The 13,803-nt window shown below is 51.6% G+C and overlaps 1 protein-coding gene across 2 annotated transcripts in view; it reads left to right on the top strand.

The window, feature by feature from the left end:
• Positions 1-10,399, top strand: part of LOC135975586 (polymeric immunoglobulin receptor-like) — a 32,570-nt gene extending 22,171 nt beyond the window's left edge. Inside the window, exons 3-5 of one of the 2 annotated variants that reach the window (XM_065566923.1) lie at positions 5,795-6,112; positions 8,365-8,478; positions 8,923-10,399. In XM_065566923.1, coding sequence (XP_065422995.1) covers positions 5,795-6,112; positions 8,365-8,478; positions 8,923-8,945 — 455 coding nt within the window. In that variant the 3' untranslated portion in view covers positions 8,946-10,399. The remainder of the gene's footprint in view (positions 1-5,794; positions 6,113-8,364; positions 8,479-8,922) is intronic. The other variant, XM_065566924.1, reaches the window with a different exon arrangement.
• The last annotated feature ends 3,404 nt before the right edge of the window (positions 10,400-13,803 follow it).

Raw genomic sequence — 13,803 nt, 5'->3', positions numbered from 1 at the left:
TGATTTCTGTGGGGGTTTTGGCTTCACAAATAATGCAGGATCAAGCCCCAGATATTAAAAAAAACTGTTTTGAGATGGGGTGTGAGGGGAGGTTTCTAATTGGCTAAGCCTTATACGCAACTTGAGAGACAAGGTAGGTGAAGGAATATCTTCTATTGGACCAACTTCTCTTGGAGAGAGAGACAAACTTTCAAGCTTATGCAGAGCTCTTCTTCAGCTCTTGGAGACTTAGATCTGGTCTACACTACAGACCTATGTCACCATAACTATGTTGATCAGGGGTGTGAAAAATCCACACGTCTGAGCAACGTAATTAGTTACACCGACCGAACCTCCTGTTTAGACAGTGGTGCAGCTGGGCCGATGCAGTGTTTTAAGTAGAGACGTGCAGAGTGTCACAGGTAAATACAAGGTAGAATGGCTGGTTTAGCATAAGTAGTTAACACCTATTTCAAGGGACCATTCAAGGCAGGGTGGCCCGTTAACACTTCTGCAGTCATAGGACAAAAAGAGGGGTTTGGAGGTTACAGGGTGTTGTAATAAGCCATAAATCCAGTGTCTGTTCAGTCCATGATTTTTAGCTCCCAGGCTCATCTTTTGAAAGTGTTGTGCAGGCTTCCTTTGAGGATGAGGACCACTCTGTATCTGACCGGTGAGACGTGTTCCCCACTGGAGACAGGGTGGTTTTGTCTTTTATCATTTTCCTGTGTGAGTTCATTCAAGAGCACAGTGATTTTCTGATTTCACCCACATCGTTGTTATTGGGGCATTTAGTGCGCTGGATGAGGTACCCCACATGTTGTAATAGGCTTGTGTAGGATCCGTGGATCTTGAAAGGTGAGTTGTGGGGGGTGTTGATCATTGTAGCAGTGGAGATCTGTCTGCAGATTTTGCATCTGTTGTTCTGGCAGGATCTGGTGCTGCTTTGAGTTGGTGTGTCCTGGTTTGTGGGCAGCTTGCTTCTGATGATGCCCTTGGAGAGGTTGGGGGGTTGCTTGAAGGTCAGAAGTGGGGGTTCAGGAAAGATTTCTGCTTGAAATCGGCTGCCAACTAGACAAGGAACCATTGATCACTACCTGTTGAGCCCGACGATCTAGCCATCTTTCTATCCACCTTATAGTCCATTCATCCAGCCCATACTTCTTTAACTTGCTGGCAAGAATACTGTGGGAGACCGTATCAAAAGCTTTGCTAAAGTCAAGGAATAACACATCCACTGCTTTCCCCTCATCCACAGACCCAGTTATCTTCTCATAGAAGGCAATTAGGTTAGTCAGGCATGACTTGCCCTTGGTGAATCCATGATGACTGGTCCTGATCACTTTCCTCTCCTCTAAGTGCAGTCAGAGGAGGTTTTATTTCTGTTTTCAAGCATCTTCTCTCAGGGTATTTGGACAGCCCATTCCATGATGCAATCTACTTCTCTAGTAGAATGTCCTTGTTTGGTGCAGCCAGTTTTCAGTGTGTTAAGGTGTGTATCCCAGACTCTCCTAGGAGCGAATTCTGTGCTATCTGAATGCCTGGGTGTCTGGCTGGCGAGTCTTGCTCAAATGGTTAGGGTTTAGCTGATCGTCATATTTGGAGTCCGGAAGGAATTTTCCTCCAGAGCATATTGGCAGAGGCCCTGGGGTTTTTTTTGCCTTCCTCTGCAGCGTGGGCCATGGGTCACTTGCTAGAAGATTCTCCGCACCTTGAAGTTATTAAACCATGATTTGAGGACTTCAATGGCTCAGACATAGGTTTGATACAGGAGTGGGTGGGTGAGATTCTGTAGCCTGCGTTGTGCAGGAGGTCAGACTAGATGATCATAATGGTTCCTTCTTACCTTAAAGTCTATGATTACAGATTTCTTGGTTGTTTGGGGTGGTTACTGGGTTTATGAAGGGAGGTGTGGAGATCTGTGGGTTTCTTGTCTAGGGTTGTCTGTGGGGTTCCATTGTTGAAGCTGATGGTGGTGTCTAGGAAATTGATGCTAGTGTGGGAGTGTTCCCCAGAGAGTTTAATGGCTGGCTGGCTGGGTGGTGGTTGTTGAAGTTGTGATGGAAATCTGTGTGGGAGTTTAAGCGTTGCATTTTAGTGTGGTGCTGGGAGTATCTCTCCCAGACCTGAGGAAGAGCTCTATGGAGCACGAAAGCTCGTCTCTCTCACCAACAGAAGTTGGTCCAATAATAGTTATTGTCTCACCCGCCTTGTCTCTCTAATATCCTGGGACTGACACAGCTACAGTGCACTCAACGTGATGGCATTTCTCTTGGTCTGTGACACAATAGTTTGGAACCCCGCAGCCCATCAATTCCAACATTTCAGGGAGTATTGAAGGCATCACTGGGCAGAACTCTGATATTGGGGAAATCAGAAAACCCAAAGGGGGAAAAGTGTGGGACACACGGAGTGCCTGTTTCCTGTTTAGCAGAGTAACAGCTTGGAGCAAAGCACCTCTGTAACTGTCTAAATCAAAGAACCAGTTTGTGGCACCAATTAACACTTCCCAGTAGGAAAACATTCCTGTCTCATCTCTGCTCCTTCCCCCAGTAGAGTGTAACATCCTGACACTCTGGATGATTTATGTCCTGGGCAGAAAGAGGAGAAATAACAATACTGTGGAAGGGAGGACGGGAAGGCTCACAGAGCCCTTGACACGGGGAAGATGGGGGATCTGGTCTAGGGATAATGCTGGAATGAGGGTACAGCCAAAGCTCTGAGCATGCAGGGAGAATTGGGGGCCCTGGAATGGTGGAAAGGGAGAGGATTAGGGCACAGAGAGCGCCTGGCTTGGGGCAGAATTGGGGGCTGTAGCATGGGGGGGAAGAAATGGGGGAGACACAGAGCTCCTGGCATGAGGATGGGGGCTAGTGAGTCCCTGAAATAGAGAGGGGTGGGAGGGTGGCACCCCGGCACCTTTTGGGGGACAGAGGGATGCAAAGAGTCCCTGGTGCATGCAATGTGCTTGACTTACAGAACCAACAAAACATGGGCATCCCTCTAGTTTAGCCCCCGAAAAGTCCAACCCAAACCCACAAAGGGCTGAGCAGAGTCAGGATGAAGTTGTATGCTCAGTAATAGGTTGTTATTTAGTGTTTGCTTTGCAATGGTGCTCAGAGGCCTCAACCAACATGTGGGGCCGACTGTGCTAGGTCCTGTACACTAGAGCGGTTTCAGTTTGTCGGAAGTTTCATTGTTTCACAACTGGCTTCATTCCAAACCAAGACAGATCAGGACTGCACCAGGGCCAGGGACCTGAGGACTTCCAGAGTCTCAGAGGCCAGTTACAAGTAGAGCAGCCTGGGGAGTCACTGGCCCAGGACTCTAGAGGCCCTGGGATCTCCAGCCCGGGGCAGTCTGCATGGCGGAGCGACCCCAGAGCTGCACCCCTGGGAGCTGGTCCTGGAACTTCCAGGCTTCCAGCTCCATGGCAGGGACACTGGAAGCGCCAAGAGCCCTGGCTCGAGCAGGGAGCCGAGCAGACAGCAAGAGCCCCTAGAGACCTGGCTCTGCCACAGCGTGGGGAGCCCACCCGCCCCGAGACTCGACTCCCGACTCCCCAAGCTGGGGCTCGCGGGACAGAAGAACATAAGAACGGCCAGACTGGGTGAGACCAAAGGTCCATCTAGCCCAGTATCCTGTCTTCTGACAGTGGTCAGTGCCAGGTGCCCCAGAGGGAATGAACAGAACAGGCATCATCCAGTGATCCATCCCCTGTCGCTCATTCCCAGCCTCTGGCATCCCCATCCCCGCCCATCCTGGCTAACAGCCATTGATGGACCATCCTCCAGGCTATTATCTAGTTCTTTTTGAACCCTGGGGCTCTTGGAACACCAACAGAAACCAGTGTGTGTTTTGACGAAAGTGGAGTCAAATCTGTAGTAGATTTGGTGAATCAGTTCTCGTCAGTGCATTGGCATTTTCAGTCTAAGGTAAGTTTTGCCAGAACATTTGCAATCAGCTCTACTGTACATGGACATAGTGCGAGAGCCCCTGAGCCAAAGAATTTACACTCTAAAGAGACAAGACAGACAAAAGGGGGAGAACGGGCAGACGTCTTAACAGTAGATTGGGAAGTGAGACAGAGATTAAAGGACTAAATCCACACAGGGCTTTAGGCCCTTAAATCCAACATCTGGGGGCCATGGAGATCCTCAAAACCCCTGCTCAGCTGCCGCCTGGCCCTGGAGCTGCTGAAGTTTCCACCAGTAAAACCAGCGCTAAAGACTTGCTGACACTCTCTCGCTATGCTGTAAGCACAGCCCTGCCCTGAATAATGGTTGCACCTCGATCCTCACTCCCCTGCCATTGCCAGCAGAAGGGCATCACGTCTCAGAACTGCCCATTCCACGTCCTTCAGGGAATCCCATTTTTCTGTAACAAAGGAGAATTGGCCACCCTCTCTCTTGCCCTGCATTGGGCTGCTGGAGGGAAATAGGTCTCAAGAAGGGTTTGAATGTAAGGAATTTGGCAGGCGTGTCAGGCATACACAAGTAGGGTTACCATTCGTCCGGATTCCCCCGGACATGTCCGGATTTTTGAACTAAAAATCGCGTCTGGGGGAAATTTGTTAATGTCCGGACTTCCCCCCCTCCCCCCATGCAGAGCGTGCGTGGCTAACAGGGCTGCCGGATGGTGCCACTTACATGGGGCTCCGACAGCGAGACAGAGTCCCTCCTCCCCATGCAGCAGAGATCACTCCCTCCCGCCCTCCCTGCATTCGCCTCCGGCAGTCTGGAGCTCCTCCCCCGCTGCTGCCCAGTGTGCCGGGAGAACGGCTCAGCCAGTTCCTGAGCAAGCTCCCAGAGAGACCTTAGGCGAACCGAAGGGCAACGACAAGGGAGCCAGGGGGTCGGAGAAGGGGCAGGGAGGTTCTGGAGGGGGCAGTCAAGAGATGGGGGGGGTCGGGAGTTCAGGGGGGGCTTTCTGGGGGGTGTGTGGAGAAGGTTTTGGGCAGTCAGGGTACGGGTAGGGGGTAGGGTCCTGGGGGGCAGTTAAGGGAGGGTCTCAGGAGGGGGCAGTCAGGGGACAAGAGGCAGGGAGGCTTAGGTAGGGGGTGGGGTTCTGGAGGGCAGATAGGAGCAGGGGTCCCAGGAGGGGGCAGTCAGGGGACAAGGAGCGGGGGGGCGGGGTTGGGAGTTCTGGGGGGGGCTGTCAGGGGGCAGTAGTGGGGAGAGGGATCGGAGCAGGCAATGGGACAGGGAGCAGAGGGGTTTAGATGGGTCGGGAGTTCTGGGTGGGGCTGTCAGGGGGTGGGGAGTGGTTGGATGGGGCGTGGGAGTCCCAGGGGTCTGTCTGGGGGTGGGGGTGTGGATAAGGATTGGGGCAGTTAGGGTACAGTTAGGGGGTAGGGTCCTAGGTGGCCAGTTAGGATTGGGGGGAGGGTCTCAGGAGGGGGCAGTCAGGGGACAAGGGGCGGGGGGGGGAGGGTTCTGAGGGGGGTGGAAGTGGGTGGGGCAGGGGCGGTGCTAGGGCAAGACAGGGGCGGGGCTCCTCCCGTCCTCTTTTTTGCTTGCTGAAATATGGTAACCCTAACACAAGGTTCAGGTAAGACGTCATATTGTTGGAGGGGGTTTGTCTAGACTGAAGCTTCTGGGGTTACCTGCTCACTAAACAGAGCAGAAAAGTCTTGACATGCACGATACAGCTCTATATGGGGCGAAACGAAAGAACATCCGTTTAAACTCTTAACAAGCAGGGGAAACTAAACAGCAGGACTGGAGAGATTCATTTTGTACATCTGCCCTTGTCTGGTGGCACATTGAACTATTTCTCAATGAAGGTGCCATCATCTGTGTTTCTCTTTCTGCAGAAATTACCGACCTGATGGTGAATCAAACCCCAACCAGTGTCAGTGATTTCGAAGGCTCAGAACTTACCATCAATTGTACATTCAAGACAGTCAATAACAGCACCATGTATGTGCGATGGTATCACTATGGGACGGAGGCACTAAAGACAGAGCTGGTGAATGACAGCGATGTGATCACCACCCTGCATTTGGACAATGGGTTTGCCTCTCTCACTTTGAAGAATGCAAATTCATCTAATACAGGAACCTACGTGTGTGAGGTGGGGATCACAGCAAGGAGCCTGTCTGTGTCAGGAGCCGGAACCCAGGTGACCATCAGTAAGTGTCAGCAGTCTCCTATGTGCTTCCTACTATGAGACCCAGATACTATCGGTTCCCCACAGAGCGACGGAGCAGGAGCAGGGAAAGCCGTGCTGAGAGCAGTGCTTAATCTGTGCCAGGGCTTGCCAGGCCTGGCAATCCATAGCCCCGGCCCTCCTGGGCTTGCGGCATCAGTTATGAATGTAAAAAACAATTGCTTGAGCCCTGGCACCTCTTTCACTACAAGTGAAGCCCGGCCTGAGAGACAGAGCCAGGGACAAACACGGGCCAGGAGTCCTTTAAGCTGCTCTAAGTTATGCCCAGCTCTGAGCTTCTTTATGACAGCGCCCAAAGACTGGGCAGGGACGGGCCGGGCATAAAGGCATCTGGAGCAACACTCGGTGCACCCGAGAATCTGTTCCTCTTTTCTACATACCGTATATACTTGATCATAAATGAACAGGCTTATAAGCTGACCTCCCCCTCCCCGCCCCCCAAGATGGATAAGTAAAAATGGAAAAAAATTATAACCCGTTCATAAACTGACCCTATAATTCTGGGGTCAGCAAACTTTGGCTCCCGGGACATCAGGATAAGCCGGTGGTGGGCCAAGATGGTTTGTTTACCTTGAGCGTCCGCAGGCACGGAGGTAAACCTAAGTAAACAAAGAGTCCCGGCGCGCCAGCTGCTAACCCTGACGGACCGGGACAGCAACTGGTGGGGAAATTGTTTTGAGGGGGAGAAGCTGGGGCTCAGGGGAGCACCCCCCATATGACCCCACCCCTAGCCTGGGACCCCCACACTCTCCCCATCCCATCCCTTCCCACCTTATCTGGGGAGGGCCAGGGGAGGATGTCTCTGGCCTGGCTGGAGCTCCTCCGGCAGGCTGGGCAGCGCGGCCGCAGCCTGCTCCGGCAGGCGAGACCGGGCGGCGCGGCTGCAGCATGTTCCAGCGGGCTGAGCTGGGCGGCGCGGCCACAGCCTGCTCGGGGGGGTGGGGGGGGGGCGAGGGGCATGGCTGCAGCCGGCCAGCCCCAGAGCTGCAGCTGCTTCGGAGACTGGGGGGAGAGCAGCGTGGCCAGAAGTGGAGACGCTCTGGCGCCGCCTCTTCCCTTCTGGCTCTGCTGGGCTGTCTCTCCTTGCTCCGTCTCTTGGGGGGAGGGGCTGTGTCCCACCTCTCCCTCTCTATACCAGTTCATAAGCCAACCCCCTTTCTCTGGTGCTTCCCTTTTTTACTAAAAAAATTCAGCTTATGAACAAGTATATATGGCAGGTTCTTTTACTGCCCTTATCATAGTATCTGAGGCCCAGATTTGCAAAGGTATGTAGGCACTGCTCCACTCAGCACTGGAAGGCCTAAGTGACTTAGGAGCCTCTCTCATTGGAAGAGAATGGGGCACTAAGTCCCTTTTGAAAATGAAATGGAGGCTGCTAAGTCACGTAGACTTTGCTCCACTCAGCACTGCAATGCGTAAATACCTTTAAAAAGTCTTGGGCTTGAGCAGCTTCCAGCCATGCATCAAGCAATGTGACTAACATCTGCCAGGTGTGGTCCATTCTCTCTCTCATCCTCTCCCGAGAGGGGGAATTGTGTGTGCAGTGGAGCATTTATAGTGGGTTTTTTTAATGCATTTAACTGACACTCACAGCTGAACCTGATGCTTGTGTAAATACACACATTTAGCAGTTGTCAACAGAATTACTGTTTTGTGGAGGAGGTGAAGTTAGTGCTTCAAGTTAGTGCTGCAATCCGGTGCCAGTTCCAAGCATGAGGAAGCAGTGTGGCATCTCAGCAGTGTTGCGTGCTGACTGGGGTAAATGCTGATTTTTAATGGCGACCACTGGCAAGGAGCTTTAGGTAATTTGTATATTCAGAATCCCCGTTATTCTTGTTGCTCTCGGTAAGGGCTCTGGCCAGGTCTCTACTGTCTTGCTATGCTAGCGATTTCCTACCCATGCGGCAGAGTCAGCTGCTGGCTGGCCTCATGGGAAGGTTCCCCTAGGCAGAGGGCTGAACCCAGCCCGATGACCCCACAGGTCCCAGCAGCTGGCATATGAAGAGGAACCTGCTGGCAAAAAGGGAGGCCAAGGAAACTGCCTGTGACACAGGACGAGGTCGGAAATTAAGGGACAGGGGAGAAACAGTGTTTCATCTTTAAACTGTTCCTGCCGTCCCTTTATTTATCCATCAGTCTCTATCCCTCCTTTAGAGGCAAATCTGTCCCTCTCAATCCCTGCATCCCACACTGACAGGTTTTTCTTGATTTCAGATAAAAGGAGCAATGCCTCCCACGTTGTTTTCGTCATCCGGATGGTTCTCGGGGCCCTTGTTATAATCCTGGCGGTGATGATTGTTGCAGAGTGCGTGATTTCAGAGAAGAGGGGTGAGAGAAATGTCTTCAGTGCAGTCCCTGTGCAGAATCAGCCACAGAGCTTGAGTTACACATGAGGTCCTTCTGCCTTTTCCTTTTGGGCAACTTCCCAGTCCCAGTGCGTTGAAATCGAAAAGCTGTTTCAGACCCGGCTGGGACTGTTTTCTTGGCCTGTCTGTGCTGGTTTCTGTCTAACATTAAATCTGGGTATCTCAGAACTAGAAGCACAGAGTTTAGGTCTCCAGCTTGTAAATGTTCCTGAAGGCCTTTACCGCTCAGGTCTCCCTTTCACAGCACCGATGATCTTTTCCTGTCGCTGCGTCTGTCCAACGAGCCCTGTTTATTTCTGGCTGGCTGGCACGCACGGAGCTAGTGCAACCACTTGGACAAGTGCAATGCACGTACTGCAGGCGTATTCTTTAGGTTCTAACTTACTGAGTCTGATTTTTTCCACAGCTCCTGTCAATCAGACAATATGAGGATCAGCTGTTATAGCGTACCCTTGGGGATGGAGCTCTCAGACACCTGTTACCCAGGCATTCCCCCCAACACCATGTTGACCATCCTGCCTGCCAGATTCTGCACCTGCAAATAAACCTTGAACTGAACGGAAGGGAGGGGAGGGGATGCTGGATAATTGGAAGGAAGTTCACAGGTGTTCAGAATAAAAAGACTCCTCTCTGACACCCTTTTTTGAGGCAGCAGAACCCGGTGATTGCTGATGGCTTAGGCAGTCTCAGTGGCATCCGACCCATAGGAAAATATGAGATAAACATTTCTGTCACCTAAAGATTCCCCATTGTGCTACCTAGCAATCACTTTAGAGCAGGGGAGCAGAAACTATGGCCCGCGGGCCGGATCCGACCCATCAGGGCTTTCAATCCGGCCCACAGGATTGCCAGCCCCATCGCGCAGCAGGGCTAAGGCAGGCTCCCTACCTGCCCTGGCCCCGCGCCGCTCCCGGAAGCAGCCGGCATCACTTCGCTGCAGCCCATGGGGGGGAGGGGGCAGAGGGCTCTGTGCGCTGCCCTCACTTGCAGACACCGCCCAAAGACACCGGGGAACCACGGCCAATGGGAGCTTCGTGGGTCGTACCCACAGGCAAGGGCAGCGCGTGGCAGAGTCGCCTGCCCCACCCCACCCCCAGGAGCCACTGCCAGACATGCCGGCTGCTGCCGGGAGCGGCACAGGGCCAGGGTAGGCAGGGAGCCTGCCTTAGCCCCGCTGCGCACTGCTTCCACACCGGAGCCACCCGAGGTAAGTGGCACCGGGCCAGAACCCACATCCCAAACCCCTCCTGCACGCTGCACCCCAACCCCCTGCCTTGAGCCCCCTCCTGAACCCCAATCCCCTGCCCTGAGCCTCCTCCCACACCCCCTCCTGCACCCAAACCCCCTGCTCTGAGTCCCCGCCCGCACCCTGCACCCCTCCTACACTCCAACCCCTTTCCCTGAGCCCCTTCCTGCAAACCGCACCCGCACTCCCTCCCGTACCCCTACCCCATGCTCCAGCCCTATAGTCATGGCCGTGCATACAATTTCCCCACCTAGCTGTGGCCCTCGGGCCAAAAAGTTTGCCTACCCCTGCTTGAGGCTCATGGAACCCTGGAAGTGAAGATGCTCAGAACAATGGCCAAAAACCCTCTTCCCTATAATTGGATCAGCTGCTTGTCAGTCAAAGAGGAAATGGAAACATCTGCTGGGAATTGCTGTTCCGTGGGTTCAGATGGCCCCCTTGCTGACGTCAGCTGGCGTACAGTTAAGTACCTGCTTAAGGGTTTGCAGAATTGAAGCCTCTATAAAGGACCATATTTTTATAACTGTTTTTTTAAATTGTTTTTTCACATGCTGCTCTCTAATAGTTAGATTGTCTTACACGCGACGCATAAGACTATGCACGTCCCAAGTGTTTTAATAAAATTCTCATAACTCTGGCTATTCTTGATGTCCCTATAAATATGCAATCCTTTTTTGAATCTTCCTCTGCTCTTGCCCGCACTGATTGGGTGGAGGTAATCCTGATTGGGTAATCGTGATTGGGTGCAGGTAATCCTCAGCGAGAGGAGGAGGGTATAAATAAGACAATGGCTTCCCCAGATCCTGTCCTCTCTATCTCAACACATGGCGGCAAGAGTGTGTGAAAGACAAAGAACCAACATTGAAAAGTGTGGGGGGAGGGGAGGGGCGGTCTTGTCTGGAAAGCCTTCCAGTCAGTATGGCCTGCGGAAAGTTTTGGGGAGAGAGATCCCTTTTTGCTTTCAAATCTTATTCAGCTTGGTAAAGTTTAGGAGTTAGGATACAACCACAATCTTTTCTTTTCTAACCAATGCTGACTTTTATGCCTATATCACTTAAAATCCCTCTCTGGTTAATAAGCGTGTTTCATTGTTTATCTAAGCCAGTTTGCTTTGGGCTGGAGTGTTTGGGGGATCTCTACTCACGTTAAAGGCTGGGGCATGTTCATCACCCTTTGATGGAATGACGGACTTTTAATAAGTTTACACCATTCGGGGGTAGGGGGGTCCTGAGCAGTACAAGATGCACAGTTCTGGGGTGCAAGGCTGGGCCTGAGGGATATATAGGTACCGCCCTGTGTCTATTCATGACTAGCTGGGCAGAGCATTCGTGGATTCATGGGCCTGACTTTGGATGCTGGTGGCTATGAGTGAACAGAGCCTGGGGGGTTCACTGTTCACTAGCAAAGCATTGTCAAAGATCTCCAGGCTAGTGAGCAATGGGGACACAGCGGTTCTACAGTCCAGCTTGGGCCCTAGGGCAGTGGTTCTCAAACTAGGGCTGCCGCTTGTTCAGGGAAATCCCCTGGTGGGCTGGGCCGGTTTGTTTACCTGCCGCGTCCACAGATTCAGTCGATCGTGGCTCCCTCTGGCCGCGGTTCACCGCTCTAGGCCAATGGGGGCTGCGGGAAGGGGCGCGGAACGAGGGATGCGTGGGCCGAGGGATCACCCCAACCCGAACATGGGCTCTGGCCCCACCCAAGGGATTTCCTTGTTCATCACAGCTTCAGCTCAGCATAAGCCCCCTGTCCTTCCAACCCTTCCCTCAGGGCTGGGGCCCTCTGTGGACCAGGGGTCTTGCCCATTGGCTGGAAGAAGGCCCTGAGCCAGTTTAAAACCAGGCTATTTATCCAAAAACCCTTTGTCTATTAGTCCCTGGAGAATCCAGTTTGAAGTAGTATATGTGCACCTCTCCGAGGGGGGTGAGTTCAAAGGGCTGATGACAGGAAATACATTAGCATCCCGTCCCTCCTCCAGAAGGTACATGCAATGCCCCAGTAACACACAGAGGGAGAGGGGAGAGTGTGAGGGAGATGGTTTCTGTAACAATGTTTTGTCTCTAAGTTTCTAGCACAGACCCAGGCTCTCTGAGCGACTCGAGTTCCTGCTCTGGGTCCTGCACAGTGGACTGGGTCACGTTTTCAAAACCCACAGAGTGTTTATCTGAATGATCCATCTTAGTTTGAGGAAACCAACAAAGAACAAAGGTAAAGCATCCCGGAGTGAATCACAATGTGCAATTCAGTAACTGCAGGCATTTCGAACAAACTCACAGGGAAGGCAGTGGCAGAGAGATTAAGGGGGCCATTTTTATTTTTTTCTCCTTTTATCCTCCCCTTCCTTTGTCCATTCTTCCCTCTTCCTTTCTGGAGTTTGTTCATGCTACAGTCATCCCTTAGATATGTAAACAGCAATGCACCCCATTATCAATTATTTCTTCATCTTCAACCTAGTTCTTTTCTCTCCCCTTTCACCTCTGTCCCTTTATTCAGCCAGTGTCTTTACCCCACACTCTTCCATGGGGAAAACCCAGTTGTGGGTTTGGAAGGAACCAGAGCCCAAGACTGAAGTTGGGATGACGGCTGGTAAACTTCTTAGCATGGGCGTCGGTTCCTTTAGTACTGTTAATGTTTTCTTTGTAATGCTTTCCCCTTAGGAATCTAGGTGCTTGCTTAGAAAGAGCTGTTTGGTAACTTGTAATTGTGGGCAATACACTGGGCAGAGCCTAGTGAGGGAAAGGCGGCTGGGTTGTGGAGAATGTCAAAGTGTAAATCAGGGGGCTCTGCAGTCTTAACATGCCTGTCAAGGGGGAGTGTGTGTGAAGGGAAGACAGTCTCCCCAACTGCGGTGATGGCTGGGAGCTGGGAGCCTAAAGCAGGTGGACCAGGGAAGGGGAATACTGATACAGTTACCCTGGCATGTTCTCCTTGTGCTTTGCACAAACACAGAACCAGATCCTGCATCTTCAAGGTTACTATGGTTACGACCGGGGCTCTGTTTCTTGGCCCAGAGCCAAGGGTGGGGGTTCAGGGTGCTGTTTAGGGGCCTGTGATATACAGGAGGTCAGATTAGATGATCTGTGGTCCCTTCTGGCCTTCAACTCTAGGGCTACAGCTCTAAATATGACAATACAAGTGTGCACACTGCTACCTATCTGACTCGATTGTTCTAGCAGAAACATCTAGCTGGTGTGCTTACCCCACCATGCCACACGGCTTCCTATGCCTTCCCAGCTGCCAAAATATCCAATTGTCCCCGACACAGCAGCCAAAGCCTCCAGCTTCTTCCCTGCAGTTACTTAATTGTCAAGAGTCTTCAGTAGACTGAAGCTGAAAGCAAGGGCAGTGTGAAATACATGGAATGGAAAACCTGACCCACGCAGGGACTGCTGCGCTGATTATATTAGATTTCTTCATATTCAAGTCAGTCAAAATATTAATTATTCATAGGGTGAATGAAGCTGCTGTAAAAATTTCCAACCTGCTCTACCCACAAGGATATAGACTATGCCACAGAATATAGACCCAGCTGGTCCTGGAGTAACCAGAGCCCTAATTAGGTCTAAAGGCCTTATCCATAGTGTCAAAGTCATCAGGTCTTCCACAGTTACCACAACCCTTCACACTGAAAAACAATGAGTAACGATATAAATATGCCCCATGCATCAACCTCAGTGTCCAATATTTCCATAAATCGGTCATAAGCAACACTGGGGCACATCCTGAAGTGGGAGAAGGAAGCAAAACGCCGCTTCTATCTTATTTCCTGCTAGTGTTTTATGGAATTAAATTTCTGAGTGAGATAATCAGGGACCATTGAGAGATCTGTCTTTCCCTCTCCCTTCAGTTCTAGCTCTCATTAACCTCCCCTCTACAATATAGCTGAATAACTCTATTTCATCTCCACTTCCTGTTGACACGTCTCTAGTTCTCACAAACATTGTCCTTACACCATCACAGACTAAACCCAAACCAGCCAGTGAAGTACAAATTGTTGCAGTGGAATTAGTTTCCAGATCTGACTCTGCTCACTGGAAAACTCTA

This window comes from Chrysemys picta, chromosome 14 (genome assembly GCF_011386835.1).
Source record: "Chrysemys picta bellii isolate R12L10 chromosome 14, ASM1138683v2, whole genome shotgun sequence".
NCBI lineage: Eukaryota > Metazoa > Chordata > Testudines > Emydidae > Chrysemys > Chrysemys picta.
Note: the sequence above shows the minus strand (reverse complement) of the source record. Positions and strands in the feature narration are given on the sequence as shown.